This window comes from Motacilla alba, chromosome 1, assembly GCF_015832195.1.
Source record: "Motacilla alba alba isolate MOTALB_02 chromosome 1, Motacilla_alba_V1.0_pri, whole genome shotgun sequence".
NCBI lineage: Eukaryota > Metazoa > Chordata > Aves > Passeriformes > Motacillidae > Motacilla > Motacilla alba.
Genome location: NC_052016.1, coordinates 30155530 through 30180268, shown reverse-complemented (window position 1 = coordinate 30180268; position 24739 = coordinate 30155530). Strand labels below are relative to the sequence as shown.

The 24739-nt window shown below is 42.7% G+C and overlaps 1 protein-coding gene across 3 annotated transcripts; it reads right to left on the bottom strand.

Moving 5' to 3' along the window:
• Window positions 1–8253: 8253 nt before the first annotated feature.
• Window positions 8254–24739, bottom strand: TBX19 (T-box transcription factor 19). Of its 3 annotated transcripts, XM_038158210.1 has the most exons (11): window positions 22246–24739; window positions 21827–22056; window positions 17332–17379; window positions 16029–16293; window positions 14024–14158; window positions 13190–13251; window positions 12109–12170; window positions 11282–11470; window positions 10128–10260; window positions 9206–9269; window positions 8254–9124 (listed from the first exon to the last, which is right to left on the bottom strand). In XM_038158210.1, the coding sequence occupies exons 3-11, from the start codon at window positions 17367–17369 to the stop codon at window positions 9035–9037; spliced, it is 1038 nt and encodes a 345-aa protein (XP_038014138.1). In that variant the 5' UTR covers window positions 17370–17379; window positions 21827–22056; window positions 22246–24739; the 3' UTR covers window positions 8254–9034. The 3 variants fall into 3 exon arrangements, with proteins under 3 accessions (XP_038014138.1, XP_038014121.1, XP_038014131.1); XM_038158193.1 differs by having other exon boundaries at window positions 8254–9269; window positions 21827–22053; XM_038158203.1 differs by lacking the exons at window positions 17332–17379; window positions 21827–22056; window positions 22246–24739 and having other exon boundaries at window positions 8254–9269; window positions 16029–17042.

The window sequence follows — 24739 nt, the reverse complement described above, 5'->3', positions numbered from 1 at the left end:
AGTGTGCATTTATATTTTGTAATACTTTATAATAGCATTGTTTTTATATCCCCTTATTATTCCTAAATGGTTTACCCCAGATTGTACCCCTTCCCTTTACCTATGTAATCACTCTTTTGCTGAGGTCATCCCCAAATCCCCACCCTGGCTCTCTGCCAGTCACTTAATATCCCATCCTCTATATCCAGAGCATTCGGACAAAGTCCTTGAGTGATTAGTCCAAGGCCAGGGGTCAGCCCCCCAAGTACTATCCTATAGATCATATGTTATCTCAAATGTCCATTCCTCATGGCCTCATCCTGGGGGGATCTTTATTGGTCAAGCAATGTATATACCTTCCGTTTCCTCCCGTCCTTTAAAAGTCACCTCAGCATTCCTTTACTCCTTTTGAGCACTCTGAGCTAGAGGCCCCTCCTGAGGTAAGGGCTCCCTCGGGAGCTCTGAATAAACCTTGGACTGGCCTCTGCTGAGGGTCGGCCTTCTATCCTCTACCATTGTCTCCCTGTGTCTCTTCTGCTGCAAAGGCAATTAGCCTAACAGCCATCAGTACCCTCGGGGCACGAGAGAGTGTCGTGTCCTCCCGTCCGTCCATCCGTTACCCCCCCCCCCCCCCCCCCCCCCCCCCCCATTGTTTGCCATTCCGGGGCTGGCCGGGATTCCTGAGAGGCTTCCAGAGAGACGGAGACACCTGAGGATATTGAAACACATCAGATAGAGAACATGTCCAGTTTCCTGTCTGCCAGCCAGCTACTGTTAGGGCAAGTGTTACACATCGAGATTATCCATAGGCACACATGCACACAGCTATCCTAGGGATAAAATTGACTGGAGACTTTGGAGTTTCAAAGGAAAATGTTCAGCTGGTGAAACCCTTTCCACTGCAAAGTGGAATTTCACAGTAACTAAAAGCTTGCCTCAGAACAGCTCAGTTCCCTGATCCTCACACCAGAGTCAGCTCAGCCCCTCTGCCGAGTTACATAGCCACCTCAAACAGAGCAGGGCTGGACACTCACACCTACCCTCAGTTAAACTGCCGCACTTCTACTCTGACAACGCCTTAGTCCTCTGGGCAAGAGGCAGAGTCTGCACCGTCTGCATTTTATACTGCCCTTGGGGACAGCTAATGAACAGAAGAGAGCATAAGACATTCAGAGATAGAGCAACCAAAGAGCAAAGTCATAACTGTCTGCAATGGCATATATAAACAAAAGAAAGGCAGACTTGTTTCAAAAGCTTTTTGATTTGGATTTTTTAGTGTTTTTTTTTTTATGGTGGTTGGTTTTGATTTGTTGGGTTTTTCTGAATCAAGGATTAGCTGTAATGAAAATAGCTTGATGTAATAATTTTTAAAATGTTTTCACTGACCTTGCTGGAAGAAAGAAGAAACTTCATGAATATTTGCAGATGTGTATATACACTTCAGTCTTTCTTTCAAGTTAGCCCACCTCTAGTTTCTGAAACAGTTTTTCCAAAAACTCTTAAAATCCATGGATTTTTGTCCTTTCTAATTAGAGTGTGTAGTTACATGAAAAAATAACCATAGTAACATGAAAAAATAACTCTTCAGAAGTACAATCACACTTTATTCTTACCAGATCATACAGATCTGGCAGAACTAACATTTGTTTATGTCTTTCCTGCCCCAAAAGAATAATCTGGAAGACTCCATTCCAGATTGACAGAGAGTATAAGACAAATCTAGAAAAAAATTATGTCAAAAATCTCCATTGAAGGAGCTCAGTACACTCAAAGTAAGTTTCTCTCGTTTAATTTTTTAAGCCATAACAATTCTAAATTCCAAAGTGAAAGTCAGTTTAAGCAACAATAGTACCATACAGCCCCCCTTCTGAACATTTTAAGCAACTTCCACCTCTCCAAAACAATTAAATTATATCCATGAAAATAGACCTTTCCCAAAGAAAAAAAAAAATTTTTGACGAAACCAGCCCATTCATAGTAATTGCAGCAACATATACTGGCCATGAAAAATCTTTACCTCTTTACATACACACCCAATTGGCCACATTACCAATAAATGCAGATTTAAGACACTCCAGTTATTTGTCATTACATTTGTGGCTAGAAATCCTATTGTTTTTCCAAAAACAAACCAAAATACATGTTCATTTTCAGAAGGGTCCAGAGCCTGACAAGGCAGTTCAAACAAGTACAGGCAACACAGAAGTGTTAAACAGGTTTATACTTCTTTTTCCTCTGCTCCCCTAGATACCTGGCTCAGAGCACCAACACTCCACAGGTGCTACCATCTAAGTGAGGAACAACTTCTTTACCAAGCAAAATATAGATTTGAACACTAAAACAGCACTTTCCTACAATGGCCCTCCCTTGGGCCTTTTAGGAGCATCTACAACAGATGCCAACACCCCATGACCAGGGACATTTAAAGTACGGCAACCTTCTGCAGGTTCAAGTGTCATACCTATCATACAGACAAAGCCACATGCATTTGAAATTGGTCAGAATACACTCAAAACTGCCCTGCTGAACCCCTCATTCACCAGCTGAGACTACATAAAAGTGAGACAGAAATTAAACTTCTATAAACCTGCCAGGGGCAGCAGAAGCAGAGGATGAGAAGGCAAGGGCTGCCACAGCACAGGCCAGCCTCTCAGCAGCAGGGCACAAGCCTATCACAGCTGACCCCAGCAGGCAGAGTAGAACTGGGACGGAAAACACACCCTACCAACAGCAAGCATCAGGGGCAGGGAAGTCAAACCCCAACTCAAGAGTCAGAGCACATAACTCCCTAAAATAGCCCAGGTAGGAGCTAATACCATCAGGGTGAGCTTAAATAAGGCTCCAGGAGTGTGGGTGGAGGCTCCAGGTGGGGCTGGTCAAGACAGCTAAGGCTAATTAGCAAACCCAGGAATCTGTCAAAAGCAAAGGTCACAGTGCATTTTTGTGTTTAAATTAGGCACTTTGTAAATGTCTCATCACCAGAAGTTATGGTAAAATATTTTACCACATCCTCTCTGAAAAGCAATCTAATAGTAAAATCCAATTCGTACCGGCTACAGCAGCCAGCATGCACACTGTGCCTGTGGAATTTGACTCTTTACTCCTTTTCTAGGAGCGTTGTGCCAGCTACAGCCACGGAGATCACAGTGACATGGGGACATGAACTCCAGACCTGACCAGTAAAACAGCACTTTTTGCAACAGATTTTCTGCAAGAGCACCTCCATCTTCACAGTGTTTGGTACTCCTGGTGATGACACCCAGTGCAACACACAAAGCCCACAGTCTGTCTTGGTCCAGGGCTGCATCTGACCTCCATACGAGACTTGTCACAAAAGTAAAGGTGAGGTGAATTACATGGAAGCTTCCCTGAATTTTCCCAGAGCAACCTAGAACAACAGAAGACAGCTTTACCTCAATTTCACTGCAAATGTACAGCCTAGCAAACTGTTGCGGTGTCTTTAGCAAACAGATTTCTAAAACATTTTTAGGGATATCACTCCCCACAGCAGATTACTTGGACACATTACTTCCTTCTCAGGGTCAAGTTGTGTTTTGGGAGCAGCAATGATGTCTTGTTCAGAGCACAACTCACAGTCTTTAGAATATTAAGACCGCAGTGCTACTGATTCTGCCTCTGCTGGTGATACACATACAAACACTCAAGGATATGGAATTTTTACATGAAAGACTACGCCAAAAGGCCCCAACAAGACAAGAACTCATTTTGTCAGTTCTGTACATATGGGCAATAAGAGGAACGCCTACCCCAGAGGTCTTCCACTACAGAGGTTGAGAGGAAGGTAAAATGCCCAGTTTTCAGATAAGAAAATGAGGTGTTTGATGCAACGCTGCCACTGAGACAATAAAAAGATGCTCAGGCACCCGACCCATTATGAGGCTTAGTAACTTATACAAAGTTCTACAGAAAGTCTATGAGAACTGTAGGTGTTCAGTCCATACAATTCACATCCTCCCCTAGTTCCATTAATTCTTCATTTAAAAAATGAGCTGTCTGTAAAAATCACTCGTAAATTATGTTTTGACAACTTCTCAGAATGAGACACTACGAAACCACAAAGCAAGCTTTAGCATCTCAGTGGTAAGGACTATTATTTATTGTTGCTGTAGACCTACCAGACTATGACTCACAATAGCTGCGACCATTAGGTAGAAACAGTGTATTTGTACCAGTGAGTTAAATTTAGAAAGTTTATCTTTAACTTGTATAACCAGTATATGTGGCTGAAATATAAAAATGGTTAAGTATTAGCAGTTATTACCAAGCTTATTTTAAGAACAAACAGAAACACAGAGCCCAAATGAGCTGTACAGAGGATCTGCCCAATGATGAGAACCCAGAACCAGCTTCACAACAAAGCTACATCCCAGTGCTGAACCAAGCACCCAGAGTGAAAAAACATCAGCAGCTAAGCCTTAACTGATGGGGCCATGGGTGTCTGTCTTGATGGGCACTCAGGACTGGCTCACAGGAAACATCTGGAGAATCCAGGCAGGAGGTATTTATCACTCTCTGGTTTTCTGCCTATCAGGGAGCATAGGGACATTCCCTTAAGACTCCACAGCCATGGAAGAGAACACCTGAAGCCAGACGTTAAGCCTTTCTCTTGGCAGGAGTGAAGTGTTGCCAGAACAGCCCACCTCCCAAAGAGACACAGTGAAGCACAGGAGAGAGAAGGGACTTTTTGGGATGAGGACACATGGGCTGCTGAGCACAACCCCCACAGCACCCAGAGAGCGGCAGGCACCAGCCTTCCATTTGGGCTCACAAAGGGACGTGCCTGGGGAGCTGTGGGCTCTGAGAGAAAACCTGCTCCACACCTCCTTCAGCATAGCCAGAGGCACTTCCTTGCCTTATTGGGACACCCATGTCCCAGAGCCAGGAAAATAAACCATGAGGGAAAAGCTTGAGACAAAAGGCTCCACCCAAAGGCTGGCAGGAAAGCTGAGGAGAAGCCCCAGCCCAGGGGCCACTGGAGCCCCTAGGAAGGATTTAAGGGCAGGTTCCCAGGACAGGGACACTGAGGCCCAGTGGCAGCTACAGGCCACGGGGCAGGACCTGCAGCATCAGAGGTGACCAGGTTATCCTGACATCTCAGGTTTTTTACCTTATAGCTCTTCTGCTTTCATTAACCACTTCCCTCTGCTGTCACAGCATATGTCACAGCACATATTGCAGTTGAGATGGCCACAGTCCACAAAGTATCACCATACAATCCCAGAAAGCTTTAAGCATCCCCATACAGAGTAACACCACACTCCGTCAGAAGGCTTCCAGCATCTCCCCATCTTGTTCTTTAGCCCAACCTTTTATACCCTTCATCTTACATGCATTGCACCTGTGTGCCCTCTGTTCCCTTTGGTGATGGGTCAGTGCACCTGGGCACTCCATGTCTCATTGCTTTCAATGCTGGTCACCTGCTTTTCACAGCTGTAGCCCATTAGGGATGAAGCTCGGCCACAGCCCCACTCCCAATCACCACAAACTGTGTACCTACACTTCATTTCTTTTTTAATATTCTTAAATGAGGTGTCACAAAAAACATCCTACATCCTCACATTTAGTAGGTGAGTACAGTGCTAAAGTGCAAAAACTGAAAAGAAAGGATTCCTTCCTCTAATAATATGGAGATTTGCATGGAGCTGTGTTCTCAAGCCCTGGCCCCTTGGCTGTCCTGGGGAGAGGCCTGAGGAGTACAAGCGATGTACCCAGCATTGCTTCTGGCAGGACAAAAACCTACTGTGAAGCCTTTGTGATCAAATCAGGTTAAAAATTACAAACTGTCATTAATACCAGGTAGCATATCTACCCTGGAGACCTCTAAAGAGCTATTCCAGTCTTGAAGTATATTTCTTTTCCACAAAGTAAGGAAGTGATTTTATCAAAACATATATAAAAACTGCAGAGAGGGCTCTTTGCTCTCTTTTCATGCTGTTATTTCAGTTACTGCTTACAACAACCAGGGAAATACTCATTCAGAAATTACCCTTGTAGGGGTTTTAATGCCAAGCAGAAATCTGCTGAGAAACAAGTGTATTAAAGCAAAACCAAATCCATAGTAATGGTTTATTAGGAGAGGAAGAGTTTTATACACAGTTAAAGGGAATCTGCCTCCTACAGGAGAACACTGCAGCCAGGATCGCAGCCTGCTACTCTGCTGTGGTGAAGTCCATTGTGCTGAGAAAGGAGAGCTGTGAAGATAGAACAGCAGTTTTTCTTGTGAATAGTTAGCGAAAGCTTTCTCCAGTGCTTCTGCTGCTTAGAAGTAATCTGTCCAAACCAGATAGCAGTTCCCAAATAATCTACCAGAGTTGCACAATTATAGATCAGAATCACAGATCTCAAGTTGGAAGGAACCCATAAGGATTGAGTCCTACTCTCTGTTCCTTGCAGGACTCCCCAAAAAATCTGAGATCAGTATACCCCTGCTATCCTGAAGCCCAAGGCTTTGGGCTACAAATACCAGCTTGTACTGAGATGGGGGCATGGGTAGTGAGCAAACCAAGGGTATTTTTATCTTTCTGTGTCATTTCTCAGGGTTGCGCTAAATCAGATTTTCTGCAATGACAAAGACTTAGCTCAGTTTTGAGATCTCAGATCTTTTTGTCTCCTGTGACATGAATCATGACTGCTTTTACAGTGAAAAGGAAGAAAAATTACTTTGACTGTTCATTTTGATCATTTTTTAATTCTTTCAATCCTATGGGACTGTCAGGAAAGCTAATTAGATGTTCCCTACATTGTTTGTTTGTGGAATAAAAATACAGTTTGAGTAACACCTTACAATTACTCCTGTATTATTGTAATGCAGTAATATGGGATAAGAAATTATCCAATTCATTAACCATGAAAGAAGCATTGCAAGTCCTGGAACACAGGGAAGTCACCACTTGCCTGTTTTTTAGCATCTTTATGTAGACTCTGTGTGTGGTGTGTCTGTGGGGAGCTGAACAGCCAGAAGAGGGTAGCATAAGTTAGTTAATAAACCTCATCTGTAAAGCAGAGTTATTTTTGAGAGAAACACCTATTTAACATTTCTTGCCACAAGGTAGAGAAACATAACATTGACAAACTCATCACTAAGCTTTTGTCAGAACATGGGAAGGCAGATTTGCAGTCAGAACTGTCAAGGATTAGACTGAGAGCAGGATGTAGAGCTTTTTGTGCTCTATTAACTCTTGTTTGACCAATGCCGCTATTAATAAAAATTAAAAATTGCCCACCCAAAGCAACTGTATTACTTTGATCTTAGGGGATTGCAGCACAAGTCAGCAAAACTAACAGTATTATTGAGTACATTCTGACACATGATTTTGCCTGCAGCAGATCTGAAAAGCCAGATGGGGAAGGCATGAAAATGTATAACACTGAGAGCAACTTAAGGGGATGGTTCTGGGCCAGGTAATAGAATATCGAATGGAAGCTTGCTGAGTTCACCAGGCAGATGGGTATCAAAAGGCTCCTCTTGCTGCTGCCTCTAATGTCTACCCAAAATAGAATGTTGCTCCCAGAGTCTGCACGTAGTAAATGAGTATTAACAAAGGGAATGTTGCTGTATCTAACAGAAGCAGAGACATCAGCTCACAGGAGCTTTAGAGAATCCTCTTTTATGCCGGGGATGGTCCCCTACCAATGCACATGACTCTAAACAGACCAAAATTGCTGCTGGGCATTTCATTGTACAGGGACATATCTACATGAGTTAGCTTGCAGATCTCTTTAGTTTTTCTTTATAAACAGCAAAACTCTTCTCTGAGAATTTGATAGGGCTTGCCTCAGGACATACATGAAAGGACAAGGAAGACTGGGGGATGGCTTTTGTTATTTGCATCATAGTAGTGGTTAGAAATCCCAGACAGGATCAGGACTCCACTGTGCTAAATGTTGTACATTCATGCAGGATGGGAAAAGCAGTAGCCTGAAAAAGGAAGCTGAAGCAGACAAAGAGAAGGGAAAGAGAAGGGAAGAAGAGAGAAGGGAAACAGGTGAGAGAACAGGGAAACAGGTGAGAGAAGGGAAACAGGTGAGAGAAGGGAAACAGGTGAGAAGGGAAACAGGTGTGAAGACATGAAATACTGTGCCCGGGAGCTTACACCCAGTAACTGGACAAGGAATAGAAAATTCCTGTTCTGTCAACTCACTTCTGGCAGAGCTGCTTTAATTGGCTCAGAGGTTGTTAGGTGAGAATGACTGTGTGTGTTTACACCTTGGAAAGACACTGAGGAAATACTACACCATGTATTCATAGTTTATTTGTACTGTATAGCTGGAGCAAAGTGGAAATGCAAGCTGAACATGTTTTCTATAATTCTTTTCCCTCCACCCTTTCAAAAATAGCACATATTGGAAACACTGGAGCTTTCCATTTGCAAGACTGTAACATGAGACTCTAAATGCTAAAGTAGCTGCCCTTCACCCTGCTGCTACAATGCGGCCACTTCAGCGGTTTGAATGTGCCCACTGTCCCCACAGCACACGCACAGCAAACAGCAGCTGGAGAAGGGAAGGGGACAAGAATGCTGTATGCAGGTGGCATTAGGATGTCGGACTAATTTCATCCCTTAAGGGGTTTAGTTTCAGGTATTGTGAAAACCTCTATGTAAGCGATTCAGAAAGCCTTTAAAATAGTCCTGTGCCTTCAAATTACCAGTTGCAAATTTGCTCACAATTTTCCCTGGACTTGGCTGTTAGTTACAGAAGGAACTTCTAAAATGACATGCAGGTATCCAGCTGCCATGTCTGCTTCACTCAGTCCCATGTCTCTGACTATTTTTAATGTTATTTAGAAGGAAAGCTAACAAAAAAGATTTTTTCTGGACATTATCCTGAATGATGCATAAAAGTTGCAGTAACAAGCTGGTTCCTATAATATTTCCTGCCTTTGCATTTTGGCTTAGCTGGCACACAAAAGGTACATTATGGGAAGTGATGAAGTCCTTTTCCTGCATACATCTCTGCACTGCACTCCTCGGGGATCATTTGCCATTTGTGTCAGTCTTGGTTGGCTGAGCTTCCCTCAGGAGCTGCCTGTTCATTAAAAGGAGTGTGAGGATGTCCACACAGAGTCAGTCAGTCTGGTGAGAGTGCCTTCCCCTTGTGCTTCCATGCTGCCAGACACCATACCCTGCAGAGGGATTTGCACTGATGATGCAGCAGGTAAGGGGACATTACCCCTTAAAAACACACTTGCAGGGTTGCTGTTCACCTCGCTTCCTGGGTTGGCAGCATTTACAGCACTGTTGCTCACTGTCCACAGGCAAGGGTAGTGGCTGGAAAAAAAAGCAGCACAGATTGAATGACTTATTTCAAAGATTGAATGACTTATTTCAAAGCATTTAGCATAAGGCTTGCCACAGTAAAGTCAACTTCACTATCTGTTCAAAGGCAGCTATTCAAATCAGGTTACCGAACCAGATCAGCCTTGAAGATCTTAAGTGAAAAATCACCAGTAGCTGTCACCTGGTGACCCTGGAGGGAGGCATGGAGAGAAATGTTCAAGTATATGTGAGATTTCAAATTATAAGGATCTTTTTATATGCCTCTGTGACTTCTTCCCATCATAGGAGCTGAGTCAGAAGACTTGCTAGAGAGAGAGGTCACAAAGTTTCAGGACACTGCCTAGCTACTAGGGTATAGACACTGAGAAGAAAACCTACTCAATCAGATAACAGTGCATTTGAAATTGCAGCTGATTTTCCTGACACCTAAGCTAGAGAAGAAATTATTGCATTCTTTTGGGGAAAATAAGGGAAAATGTTGATAACTAATTGAATCTCTAGGTCTAGATTCCATTTACTCCTAGAATAGGATCCTCATTTCATGCAGGATAATAGTGAAAAATATAGGAAAAAAATTTGGTTTTAAAATGCTCACGGATTGTAGAATCCAGAATTCTTTGTAAGTGTTCCAAGATCCTGGTTTTCAGCAATGCTGGGGGAAAATGAAGCTCCCACAGAGCAGAAGATGATTAGCTTGTCAGAAAGATTTGCCCAGGAATCTTGAATTGGGCACTTAGGATACATTTCAAATCCTGGACACTGATTAAAGTTTGGAACAAAGGGCAAATCACCAGGACAGTCCTATCAGCCTCAGTGCTCCTCATACCAGCAGTTTTCCTGTAACCTTACCTGGGTCCAGGGCTGGCGCCTCCCTTTGTGTGTGGCACTGAGAGCAAATTAGTGTGTGGAGAGGATGGCAAAGTCCAGCTATCGTGTCCTGAGAATACCTGAAGATTATTGCTGGAGCTGTCCAATAAGTTAACTTTGGGGAGGGAAAAAAAGCAACAAACAAATCCTCAGTGACATTGCAGACAATGTCTTAAGACAGCAAAACATGGACAGGCTTAAGGCAGCAATCTGATCATGAAATGTCCAACCACATGTAATAGGACAAAAGTCCTAACCACAGGTAAAAAGGCAAAATTCCTATGTTCGTTTAGAGAGTAGCATGGAGCCATTGCAGTCCCAGGTGTGATACATGAGAAGGTGCAGCATGACAGACATAGGATTTGCATTTCTGCAAGTCCGACCAATAGTTTTTCTTAATTGATATATATCAGGCAATGTTTTGATACAGATTTCCTTATAATTTGAGCTAAAATACTTAATGAAGTTTTATAAGTATGCCCCATTCCTGGAAATTTTCAAGGCCAGGTTTAATGGAGCTTTGGGCAACCTGGTCTAGTGGAAGGTGCCTCTTCCCATAGCAGGGAAGTTGGAACAGGATGATCTTTAGGATCCCTTTCAAGCCAAACCCTTCCATGATAATGCTTCCATTAAACAGGAATTCTTGCTAAATTATAATTAGCAAGCAGATTACTTTATCCCTACTCTGCTTTCCGACCCACTTCTTCTGATCGAAGTAGAACCAATTTCTGGATTTGCACCCAGATCTAGAAAGGGAAAGGGACTCACAGGATGTTCTGACAGTACCAAAATGCCTTCGCCTCACATCAGCTCCTACCTGAGAGCTGCTTTGATTTGAGAACTCAACTGTGTTATGGCAGGACATCAAAAGGCCTGCAATGGTCTTTTAGTGTAACTGGAAGCTGTAGTGAAAGCAAGACCAAACACTCTGGTTTATCACTAAGAGTGCACCCAGTTCCTGGTACCTCTTGTTTTGCTGCCTCAGTCACCCCGGGTGCCTGAAGGGCTCTGTGCAGATTGTCCCAGAGACTCACCACACCCTTTCCTAGCCTGAGTTCAGCCTTGCTCCCGTGCTTGTGCTAACCTAAGGCAAGGGGCAGGCAGGCAGAGGCAGCAGAGCAGTGCTGCAGGAATACCTGAAGGGAAGTGATTCCTCTGCATGTAGGAGGGTGGGTATGGAGCAGCCCGATGGCCTCGCAGGGCTGGGTATCTCTCGCAGCTGTGGGGAGCCTGCGGAGTGGGCAGAGGCAAAGCTCCACTGTACTGGTAATTAGAGCTTCCCGAGGCACACATTGGATCTGGGCTGGAAATCAACCAGCCACCCACTTAGAGGGAAAAGAGAGAACAAAACTATTACTATTGCTGCGCTAAAGTGCTACAGTATAACTAAGAAATAACCAGCCTTCTTGCAGAATCAGCTCAGAAATACCAAGCAGATGCTAAGATACTGGTTTGTGAAACAATTGACAAAAAAATAGCAACCCTCCACCCCTCTCCCAACCCACCAACACTGAAAACAAGACCTGAAAGCAACCAGAAAATGTCACAAACATTAAAGAACAAATGAAAGAAAAACTATCAGTAAAGCAAATGCAACTTCTGCCTCCCCTCATTTTTCTACCTGTTTAGTCATGAAAGATAAATTTATAGGTGATAAAAACATTCACAAATACAAAAACAAAGGGGTAAGAAAATCCTAAAAATGTCATATATCATCTTGGTTCTAGATTCCTTTTAATATTGAAAAACTGGATTTTATGGAAAATTATCCCTCTGCAGGACCTCTCACATTATTTCCTACTGTGAGGTCTCTTCAATCTTCTTATTTTTTTAAAGAATCCCTCTCTATGAACACAATTCAGAACTCAGTAAGTGACCAGCATGAACCAGTTAAGCTAGGCCCAGGTTCCCAGCACCCATCATATCTCACAAATCTTGCAGCTGACATAAATAAAAACCTTACAGTGAGAATATGTCATATGTTGACCTTCAGAAACTGTCTCTGGAGCATCCTTAGAATGGTTTCTGAAAAGCAAAATACTTAGGGGTAAGTGTTCTCATTGAAAAATTACAAAAGTTATAACCAGAACTATTAATTAAAAATTGGAGAAGTGAGTAAAAAAGGAGGGAAATCCCTCTTCTTTAACCTTGCTAGGCAGCATTAGACCTTCCTACATTATGCCATAAAGGAAGCTGGAGCTTTTGTTTGATGACATAAACAAAAATGTTCCTAAATTTTTGCCATATTTGGGAGTTGAACATGGAATTCTAAATCTGCCTGTGAGCACCGTTCCTGCTTGCAGGCAAGCTGAAGGCAGCATTCCCCCTTCCCCAGCTGGAAACCCTGACACTGAGACACAGCAACTTCTTGAGTGATGAGAGGAATGAAAGTAAATACAGATTCTCCTGCAGGCACATGGGACGCTTCACAAGACAGAAGATAAAGCAGGTCCAAACAAAACTAATTAGAAAGTATGGGCTGGAATGCATCCTTTGGATGCCACTGTGCATTAATGTGGGTGATGCAAGGAGAATTTTGCAAAATAAACTACAATTAATTTCTGATGGAAGCATCTCTGACATCTTACCTTTAATAAACCCATCATAAATTATCACACAGACTTTATAACAGCAGTGTAGTTACATTACAGTTACACTGTAATTTCACTTCAACTATGCTTTTTGACACTTGGAGTCAACATTTTTTCTCCCTGACCTATCAAATTACAGGATTCACTAGAGTGCAAGTACACTGTAGTGGACATATGTGGGGTATAACACTACTGGGAAAGCTCACACCATCTCATTTCAGGCTTTCTGTGTAGACAGGCATAAGTGCCAGGATCCCCAAAAGCATGTTCACCCATTTCAGCACCTACTGCAATAATTTTATAGTCTTCCCAATAATACCATTGGGAAGTGATTCTGGATTTAGTAGAAGCAAGATTCAGTTATGTAATTTATCTTTTGTATGGTGATATCACGGTTTTAACCATATCAGCAGCAAAAAGCTACTGGATCAAAAAAACAAAAGATGAACTCACCTTTCCTTTGCATCCAGGAAGGCTTTGGCAAAGGGATTATACTTGATTTTGAGAGCTGTTATCTTGAGTTTACAGAAAACAAGGCATGTTAGTGAAAGCAATTTGAAATAGAAACTTGACAAAACATCCTCCAGAGTAATCTGAGGGGAACTGCCTGGGTTAGCCTGAAGTATATCCCCACACTTGATGTTTCCCAGGGCTGGGTAGGAGACAGCTCTGCTGTGCACTGACCAGTGCCACAGGCAAAACACCAGCTGGGGCAGGCTGGCATGAGCTTGTCTGGTAAATGTGGTGGAATGGTGGACCCTTTCAAGAGGGTTTAAGCACTGAATTCCTATCAAGTACGAATAAAATCTGCAGCAACATTAGCTAAGGGATGTGGCACAGGGGTTAGCAATTCTTACAGTCCAAAGCATCCCTCAAGGGCAGAATTTTTCCCATGCAGTATTGTGTTGTTCTGCAGTTATATGTATTATAAGGAACATGGAGAGATAGGGTTATCATTATGACTATCAGTTATTGCTGGAGAAAGATATTGGGCTTGACTGTAAGGCTGTTTGGCTTTTATTCCCAGTAGAGGATTGAGATGCCGGGACAGATGGACCAGTCTGGAATAGCTGTGGCAGGATATTAAGCTAAACCTGGCTTAGTACTGAAGCCAGACACTAGATTAGTCACGTTCTACTGCAGAGAAAAGACAGATTAGACTGGATGGAGTATTACACTGCGTGGGACTGGTGGGGAAACAAGAAAAAGGCACGCTGGTCTTGTAGTTAATTAGCTTCTAACAGATCTCATCAGTGGTGACCAGAGCCTAGTGTGGCACCCACCTACCTCTTCATTCTGGTAAGCAGTCACCGCTATGAACTGCGTCTCAGGGAAGGAGCAGTTCATCACCATCCGGTGGGGGCCTCCTACACGAACTATGTGCACCTGGGGCTCGTATTTGTGCAGGGAGTTCAACATTATCTGCAGGAAACAAAACAAAGAGACAGCCCCCAATGCCAGTCTGGTACCTCACAGCCAACCTCTGGCTCTGTGACAGTCTGTGACAGAGCAGCTGTCGCTGCTGAACCTCCCCAGCCAGCAACTCTTGAAGCAGGAGGGCAGGTGCCTTCCTCCCCTGCAATAACCACAAGCTGAACAGAATGAGACTTCACTGGACTGGATTTAAGGCTTTGGATGCAGCAGCAGCAGCAGGGAGTATTTGTGTTAGCAGCTATGCCCCTCAAACCACTGGGCTCCCACTGCACTAGAGGCTGCTGAAACAGCTCAGGGGTACTCCCTATCCTGCTTCTGCTGTCTGGAAGACCAGAATCACCATCTCAAAAAAAGTGCCAGGAGGAAGCTAAGGCAGTCACCCAGTCTCTTCTCTGGGCAAGATGAAGTGTATCCAAACAGGCCTTGGCAGATCGTCTAATCTGACACTAAAAGGTGTGAATAGCATTGATTCCAGAAAGTCTATTAGGTCCTTTAATTTGCTCTAGTGCAAGAAAAATATTATTTTTTAAAATTTGTACTTTGCAAAGTGATGCATACATACATACATATATCTATATCTATATATCTATATCTATCTATATATATATATATATAAAAGAAAGAACACAGTTATTATCAATTACTTTCTAATACCATCATAGAAGGGGCAGCTGAAGCACAGAGTTGGGGCATGGTTTACTTTAACACTGTGGTCATGATTTCAAAAGAAAGCAAAGGAAGCTTCTGTCATTTGTTGTTTAGTAACTTTTGTGTGGGTTCTAGTTCTCATACAGCTTTTCCTCTCCTGCTTTCTACTATTTTGCTCTACTTCATATATATACAGAGTGTTCCCCTGTTTTTTTCCCCAGGGACTCTTTGACCCTCCAAGTTTCCTGTAGCTTTTTTCCCCCATGCATATTTTTCTGAGGCTTTTGACTTTTCTGAGCATCTGACACACGACAAGCATTTGCAAATTCAGATCCTGTTCTATGCTCTACAATAATTCTTGTGTGCTGGTTCCATATATGACTAAGGAAAAGTCAGGTCATCTTCCTGTTCTCCAACCAATAAAACCTGAGATAATTTCCTACCTCATTAGAGCACTAAGCTTACAGAGGTACCTCATAAACCTAATGGAAATAACAGATTGAGAGTATATAACATTTACATGAAAGAAGTTGATTCTGGGCTGACAAGTATCATCCACTGTTGGAGTTTTGTACCAAACAAACAAGTGAACAAAAGGTCTTGTACAACATTTTGCCTTAAGATGCATCATCAAAAATAAAATATGAAACAAAACTAATTTTCCTGTTTGCATTTTAAGCGGTTCAAAGAGAAAGTCACTTTTTTCTGGTACATGTGGTTTCTTTCCAAAGGCCAAAGCTGATTCAATAGACTATTGATAATTATCATGATGCAGAAGCAGACACAGTAATTATTTCATTTAGGAGCAGCCTTTTATTCTGCCATCTAACTCCTGCCAACATTCCACTTACACCAAACAACATTGGGGAACACAACAAAAACCTAATACCTGTGGCCTTTTTTCCCCCTTTCTCTGAAGTCCTATGTAAAAATACCCAGCACACAAGACCAACTCTGAAAAGACCCCTGACGATTAAGTAAACCACAGCACTCTGTCTCTCTTAACATCAAGAAGTCCATTAGAATCTGAAAGTGCCAATTAAGGCCTGTTTATCCCTGTTTACATTTGGCCTCCAGAGAATAATTGGCATCTGTGGGTGAAGAGGCCTGTAAGGGCTTCTATAATTACATAAATGCACCCTTGATATTTCTTGATTGGTAGGTGCTTGCAATTGAAGCCAAGAGGTGGTGTGGAAACATCAGGCCATACCTGCCCACTCCCATTGAGCTTGTTGGTAAGTTTGACTTTGCTGAAGGAAATGGCAGCTTTCATCCAATGGGCCCCAAAGTTGGGAGAGTCTGGGTGGATGTAGACACAGCTGTGGTTTGGTAGCTCTGGTTTCCCAGCTGGCACCCATTCTCCATTGACATACTTCCAGCGGTGGCCATCTGTCGGAGCAAAGTCCAGCAGGAAGGAATACATGGCATTTGGATCCAAGCCTGACACGCTGATCTTCAAAACAGGGAACATCCTCCTGGCCAGGGAAACAAAAAAGGGTGACACCACTGGAAACTGCTCTTGAAAGACTCTCCTCAGTATGTTTGTTTCCAGATGCTTGCTGACTAGCTCAGTGTAAAAAAAAACATCCTCCCTTCCTTCAATCCACCCTTGCCATCAGACCTTGCACTTGGCAGTTTCTCCAGTAATTTGGTCCCATTCTTCCATATTCCCTGACCTCAGCAGCTTGACTATGTCCTATTGCTTTTAGTTTCATCTTACACACAAGCTCTAAACTTCTACCCAGCCTTCTATTACCTTGTGTGTTTAAAACTGAAATCCTGCCTTTGTTTAGTTTTGAGAAAATGCTCCTTTTGTGCCCAAAGGTCCAATGCCATCTTTTCTCAATCCCCTTTTATTATATTTTTTTCTTTTGTAAAGGAGATTTGCAGGAGCTCACAGCTTGACAATCAGTGGTTTTCTATCTGTCCCAGTGTTTGTGATTGATGCCACACAACTCTGAATTGGCACCTGAAAGTCTGCAGCAATAGAGCTAGTAGGGCTCCAACACCTGGAGGAACTTGGAATAATGCGTGGACATCAGAGCAGGTGTACTCCCAGCAAAGGTATCCTATTCATTAAGCTTCTTAGTTTGTCAAGGAATACATGCAATTGCTATTACATATCACCTCCTGCATTCCTCTTCCATGAGTAACCGTCCTCCCTGCCCCAGACATCTCCAGGCTGACCTCTCCTGTCAACTGCCATTTCTGCATGCCACATTTTTATGGACCATAAATTCCAATGAAAGACAATGAATCTCTGAGGTCCTTCTCTCTATGGGTACAGAGAGAGTATACCAAGCAACCAGAGGAATGGCCTGAGGTCTGTAGCTATGGGGCTAAGGTAAGGTAGCTTTCGAGGCTTAGGTAGCCATACAAGACATCCAAAATACATAAGAAGGGAGCTGAAACTCCAGGCTGTCTTGAAAGACACTGGAAGTGTCTGCCCCTGCAGTCATACTGTCTAGTGACACCCAAATGCATATTGCTAAGAATCATGACATCCCACTCACCTTTCTGGATACCTTGATATAGTTTTTGCTGCATACATTCAGCACCTTCTGCTGACAGGAAAAGACAGAATTTGAGAAATTTGAGATTTTTCATCTAATATTAATACTTGCTGATACCGTGTCAGTGCAGTATTGAAGAAGATATCATAGAATGGTTTGGGTTGGAAGGGATCTTAAAGATCATCTTGTCCCAGTCCCTGGATTGGTGTCCCCAACACCTTCCACTAGACCAGGTTGCTCTGAGCCTCATTCAATCTGGCCTTGAACCACCTCCAGGGATGAGGCATCCACAGCTTCTTGGGACAGCCTTTTCCAGTGCCTCACCACCCCTTGTATCACTCTATGTCCTTATAAAAAGTCCCTCTCCAGCTCTCTTGCAGCCCCCTTTAGGTACTGGGAGGCTACTATAAAGTCTCTCTCCTCTCCAGGCTGAACAACCTCAGCTACCTAAGGTTTTCCTCATAGGAGAGGTTCTCTTCTCCAGACTTACTCCAACAGGTCCAGGTCCTTCCTGTACTGGAGACCCCAGAGCTGGATGCAGCACTCCAGGTGGGTTCCCATGACAGTGGAGCAGAGGGTGAGAATCCCCTTTCTCTCTCTGCTGGCCGTGCTGCTTTAGATGCAGCTCAGGATGCGTTTGGCTTTCTGGGCTGTCAGTGCACATTGCTGGGTCGTGTTGTGCTTCTTGTTCACCAACACTCCTGAGTCCTTGTCCTCAGGGCTGCTCTGAACCTATTCTCCACCCAGCTTGCATTTTAATGCAGAACCACAAAGTTCACTTCATGAAATCTGCACAGACCCTGCTCTTAAGCCTGTCCAGATCTCTCTGGATGACATCCCTTCCCTCCACATGTCAACCAGAGCACACCGCTGGGTGTTGCTGGCGAGCTTGCTGAGGGTATGCCCCTGACGCCAGCAAAGGTAATGAAAAGCTTTGGTCCCAGTACTGACCCCTGAGGAACAGCACTCCTCACTGGCCTCCAAGGTACTGTGAACCACAACCTTGCTAATTAAATAGAAGCTTAGTCAAGGATTTACACGCTACATGTGTCTTTCTGATCAGGATGTACCAGCTACCAAACTGGGATGTGGTAAAAAGTATGGATGCATTGCTCCTTCCAACGCTTAGATCTCCCCCAGTCAATGTTCAAAGCAACACATTTAGATACATAGCTGAAATTAAATTAGAGGAGAAAATTAATCCACATGAAAATTTAATTTCACTAGATTGTGTAGAGCTGTTTGTGTTACACACAGATTGTTAACTCCTCTGCCCACAATGCAGGCAGGCTGCTCTGCCTTTTTATTTGAGAGGCTCAAGTTTATCCCCAAAGGACCTGTAGACCAATCCAGAAGAGAATACTGTCACCATCCATTTTAACCTCCTGTAGCACTAAGATTAGAGCACTTCCCTGTGTTAACCAGCTTCACTCCCAGTAATTCCCTGTCTCTCTTGGACCAGCATGTTTTGACTGTACAGACTCTAATGATGGAAAACTTAACATGTTCTGCTGATTAAGTGGCTTTACTGTTAAAATCTGTCTTTTAGCATGGCAAATTGTGATTTCTCCAAATTTGTTTCAGGCAGAATGTTTGTTTCAATGATCAGGTAGGTGCACACATGACCTCCATTGCTGCGATAGCCAAGCACTTCAGCCTCTTCAATTTATTTAGCTCAAATCTGCTGCAATTACTCCACAGTACAGACCTTGAGTGGGAAGATGTTTGATATCAAACTTGAATGTGCAGTAACCAGTAAAGTTGCTTTAGCATTCAAACCTGGAAAGGGCTTCTTTTCCCCCACTCATGGCTGCCTGCACTGATCCCCTATGGATTCTCCCCATACACAGAGGGGAATAGTGGCACCTACCTGTCTCCAGGCAAAAACAGGGATTGCAAAGTCTCAGGATACTGCTTAGCTAGTATGGTATAAACACTGAGAGAGGAAACCTACTGAGTCAGATAACACTGCATTTGATATTGAAGTGCCAATTTAATACAATAGGTCTGAGTAAAATAGGAGATGGTTTCCTACTGCTGCTTCACCCATTGAGATGTATTTTATGATATAGCACATTTCAATTTTAATGATGTCTATCCTGTTCAGAATATATCTAGTTTCCCTAGGCATATTGCTAGGGCAGACGATTATAATAATGAAGTATGATACAGCCACAGAGGCATATCTGTATATTAACACTGAAGTTGGTTCATCTAACTGTGACATTTTGGGACCCATTAGAGATGACTCAGAACAGATAGAATTGTGCATGCTAGAATTTGACACTTGAGGAACACTAATCAATTAGACTTTCATTCTCTGGGACACTCCCATATCAGGTTTCTGTTTAATTTCTGAGCTTTGCTGACAATGTGTCTGTCCACACCAAGTGTTTTAGTTTTCACACACAAAAGTTCAGGCTGACTCTTCTCTTTCATTGTAGAACACAGTTTTCAAAAGCATTCATCTACCCTTCAGCAAGAATAGTTTAGTTCTACTCATTTAGCAGCAGCAGAGTAAGATCAATATTTTTTCTACTGAGAATCTCTCTGGAGACAATCACTGAGAAATCCTGAACCTGAGAAAAACTCAGCAATCACAGAAAATTGTCTCAAGTTTGTCTCCTCTTGAATAGCATGGTTCGGAGTTCTTTGCTGCAGGCCACAGTCTGTATTTTCTTTGTTTTAGTGTGATGCTATGTTTTTTGATGAAAAATACTTTCAGAAATGCAGAGATCCTTTTTCATAGTCTCTGCTACAGTAACTGTGTTAAAAGGATTAATGCAAATGGCAGTGTGACATACTTTTGTAATTTTTAATTTTGCTGTAGTTTGATCATAAAGAATTCTATTGCTGCTCTCACTCACTGACATTTCTAGAGATGCCACTGGCTATAGGAAAAGTAGAATCAGGCTGATAAGGAGAGTATAAATTAAAATTTAAAAATCAGGCAGCTTACACAATGAAATAAAAAGTACCCAGGCATATTCAGATAACAAAATATTCCCTTATAAAAATATTTTATCTACACTCACCCTGACATCTCAGAAAGAGCTAGTATCACCATGAAGTCATGATTTTCATTAGCTGCAAGGAAAGAAACTGAAAAAATCCTGTTGGTAACATGTGACTCTTTGTACCAATTTAATTAATCAGAAACAAACCCATCTTACCTCATTTTTAGTCCTTTACACTGTTAAGGAGACAGTTTTAAGCTACTGTACACCAAGTGAAAGTCCACTTAGAAGTTATCTGTAGCCTAACAGCAGTTTTCAAAGCAATTTAAATGAAGCAAAAGCAGCTCCACAATATAAAAAGACTCTGAGCAGCAGATTTCTATCAGTATAGGTTATTAGGAGGAATCAGAATGGCAACAGTGCTCTTACACCAAGAGCTGGTAGTTTGGGAAGATAACTTCTCTCTGCAGAATCACCTTGCTGAGCCAACAGACAAGATTTTTCATTTTTACTGCTTTCACGTATGTCCCTCACCAAGCTACAGTCAACAGTAATTTCATCCACAAATTCTGCTAAAGCAAAGTCAGCAAAATTACACCACATGAGTAAATCTTTTTCTCCATCTCTTAATTCCTCTTTCCTATGTCGATCTCCTGAGAGGTCTCGTAAAACATGTGCATGTTGAGGGAACAGCTGGGGTGAGGGGCAGCAAAAGGCTGGCAAGGATAAATTAAATAAAAACCTTAGTATCACTGTGCAAATCTTATTCTGGTAGCTGCTTGTCTTTTATGGGCTGGACTCTGCTGTCAGCCCAGCTCAGAGCAGAACCCCGAACTAGTGCCTGATTCAGAATTAGCATCCTTCTCACCAGATTTTTCACTCTTTTCCTGTCCTTTCTGTGTTCCGCAAATAATGGCATGTGATCCATTTATACCACAATGTTTTGTCCTTCTAAAACAGTGTATATTAAGCAATATTCCACACTTGTTTCTAAGGGCACCAGCAACAACTGTGGGACCATGCGATTCAGACTGCACATACATATAGAGCATGTAGGGCAGTTTTATTGCACCCACTCTGGTATAGACGGCTTGTACAAGCTGTCCATAACCAAGGCCAGAGGGATGGGAACTGCAGCTGGGTCTAACAACACCAATCTGCTTCTGTGCAGTAATTTGAAGCCTACAGGTGATGACTAACTAATATAGACTGCTGGTTATTTAGCATAAGAAGTCATTACAAAGGTTTTGAGAGATATTCCCTTGCAAAAGTTTCCTTTTTGTGCAATCTCAAGTTAGCCTACATATTTTTCCAGCATGCTTCATAGGAGGAATGGTTTGGCAGTGATGAAAAAGAAGCAGGGTCACCCCATCTTGTTCATGCAGTGGTTTTATCAGACTGTAAGGCTGCAGTCCCCTATAAACTCTGGTATGCTCATTGCAGTTCTCTTGAGTCGGCACACACAGTTTATTATTGTAGAGCTTAATCCCCCTGGCTGTCACCTCCACTGAGCCCGCAGTGCTGAGCAGATCACTCACCTGCCATTCTTGGTCACAATCATCTCATTAGTGACTTCCCTGAATCTCTGCCAGAGCGTTGCATCCTCCAAGACAACCTGGAGCTGTTTCTCCGTCGGGTCGCCTTTGTCTCTTCCTGCCCGGAGTTCACTCTCCACTACGCTGAGGAGCCTGGAGACCGTGCAGTCGCTGGGTTTTTTGCAGCCCAGGTCTGCCATGATGGCTTTACTGCCAGAAACTTCAGGTAGCTGCTGAAAAGACAAAAAAATAAGCTAAATAAAAAATAAGTCAGTTCATTGGGTACCGTCTGACAAACGTGCTCTCCTCTCTCTTTTGCCACTGCCTAGCTCTTTCCACTGGAAGTCCCAATGGGCAGTGACACCACTGTGTGGAGATCTACGCGCACACTCCACACAAAAAAAGGACTATCTCCTAATTACCTGTTAGACAGTCAGGTGGGTGGCTGGCTGATTACTCAATTGGCTGCCTTGAAAGAAGAGTCCTCCATCCAAATTAGCATGCTTTTATCTTTTTTCAACCTGAAGAGGGTCTAATTGTTCTGCTTGAGAACCAGGTTTCCATTAATGAAAATTGTTTCATTTCCAGACTGAAACAATGCATGGAAATTGCATTCACGCTGCTGCAGACTCTAACTGAAGGAGCTGGGAAGAGTCAAGATAGTTACACAGAGAAGGTTGTCTTAAAATATTTTCACCATGAATGTTGCATAAATGCATTAACCTCATTCCTCTACATTCCTAAATCAAAATATAATAGTAAGAGACCTTGCAGCACTGAGGTTTCAGTGCACAAGGAGAAGGCAGCATTCCTACCCTCCATTGTTGGTGGATATTGTGTCCATCCCTTGGTCCCACTGTCATTCACAAAACCCCTGCTGCACCTTACAGGTGGCTGAACACCCCTCTGGCTGCATTTCCAGGGACAGACTGCACACTTCTGCTTCTGGTATGAGCTTAACAGTCTGAGGCCTGGCACTGCTGACCAGCTCAAGGTCCATCTCATCCAAAAGCTCCCTCAGCATCCCAAAAAGTCATTCCCTCTCACCTCATCCTAAGATCTTCTCTGACAAGCCTGATCCAACAACACAAGCCCTCCACAAAAAAAAGCCACTATTTTACTGAGGACCCCAACAATTTCAGCATTAAAGGAGAAAAGAGATGTGGGCTCAGTTCCCTGCTGAAGGGTTAAGTGGAAGCCCCACAAATAACAGTGACTGGTAAACACTGGGCTTTGGTATACAACAAATACTGGAGTACCTAACTTCTCATGATAATGTCTTTTAAATTTCTGGTCTGTTTGACATTACTTAGTCAGGGACTTGATTATAAAAATGTTGTCCTAGAGGTCATTTTTAGAGAAATACATTTTCTGTCTGCTTATTGAGAACTGCGTTCTTTCAATTCAATAGTCCGTGTTGAATTTCTGTGCTTCTGTATCTTTTAGAAGGACAAAATGACTTGGTGGATCACTGGTGGAATTTTTACAGACAAAAAAAAAGAGCATGGCAGGCTTTATAAAAGAGAATTTTAGCTAAATCCATCATTTGACAAGGCCAACCGATCTTGTCTTTAAAAAAACTGAGAGGTACCATCCACCTAAACAACAATGGCAGAGCTTGATGGCACCTTACTTGGCACCCTTCCAACCCAAATCATTCTGTGATTCTATGCTACTTTCAAACTTCACACTCTGACACCTCTTCCCCTCTTCTTTTTTTTAATTGTCAACTCATAACCAAAATACCTAGATTATTTCATGAGTAAACTCATGTGAGTTACATTAGCAGGTGTCAGATAGCAACTTCTAGTTGATAAACAGCCCACTTTCACTGCTGAACAACTAAAGAATGAACTTCAAAATCTATAGGATATTTAGGTATCTGGAAGAGTACTGCTTTGTATTTGGAAAAATAATTGCATCTCAGGTATGCTGGTGTAAATGGAATATGTTTATGCTTGGGTTCCCCTTTCCAAATAATCAAAGAGGAGAGAGAAGCTACTACTGTAATTTTTCCCTGCATGTGATCAAATGGCATAGGAAATGCATAGGAAACTATATGAGACAGTTTTAAATTTTATTATACTACAGACGCAAATAGATAGAGAAATTGGAGCTGGTGGAAGTGCCATGAATTTTAATGAAACATTTTCAGGTTTTCAGGAACTTCTAAAACAGCTACATGTTACTTTGGGAATTTTTTTTTTAGCTGAAGCCCTATTTCCATACAGGGATTTTAGATATAGTTGCTCAGAAATCAGGAGATTCAAAGTCAAGGCAGGTAAAGAGACAACAGCTCATAAAAGTAATAATATTCCAGTAGTTACACACAGTTCTTTCTATAGACAAATAAAAAGAGAAGCAGCCTGGCTTTCACAAGTACTCACTGCCCATCTCCCTTGCAGGGCTTCAAGTGGAGTGATACTGGATTAGAGCCTCAAAAAATCAGATCCTGTCTACATTCCTCAAGATGCTTAGAACTAAAAGGAAACCAAAAGCATGCAAAAAGGCAACAACAGTTCACATTGGTGGAAGGGTTTCTAAATGAGGAAGTGAAACTCTCTCACCAGCAGACACTGGTGCATCACTACAGGTAAAGGATTTGCTCAGCAAAAATTGATTGGAAATGGAGGCTGCCACAAAGCAAAAGAAAGGGAAGTCCTGCTTGGAGTGTACTGCTTGCCCAAAGCACTCCTGGGATTGAGCTGTAGGGAAGGAGGGGTGTATGGAAGGAATGGACAATGGACCTGTTCCAGTAATGGGTTGGGATGAGAGTTTTTCATCAATAAGACTGGATTTTTTTACAGCTAGCATCCCTAAGGGAGAAGCATGAATGTTTTTACTTTGGGGTATCATACTAAAACTTGTGTCCTGCACAGTAATAAAATGCACTTTCAGATCCCAGAAGTGGGTAAC

Bases quoted from the DNA above. Each gene is read 5' to 3' on its own strand.
- TBX19 (XM_038158193.1), bottom strand. From the start codon at position 17,369: ATGTATGCAGCAAAAACTATATCAAGGTATCCAGAAAG. The intron at 12,171-13,189 runs GTGAGTTCATCT...TTTGCTTTTCAG, and splicing joins TTCCTGGATGCAAAGGAAAG to AAACCATTCTAAGGATGCTC. The intron at 11,471-12,108 runs GTAAGGTTTTTA...TTTCCCTCTAAG, and splicing joins ACATATGACATATTCTCACT to TGGGTGGCTGGTTGATTTCC.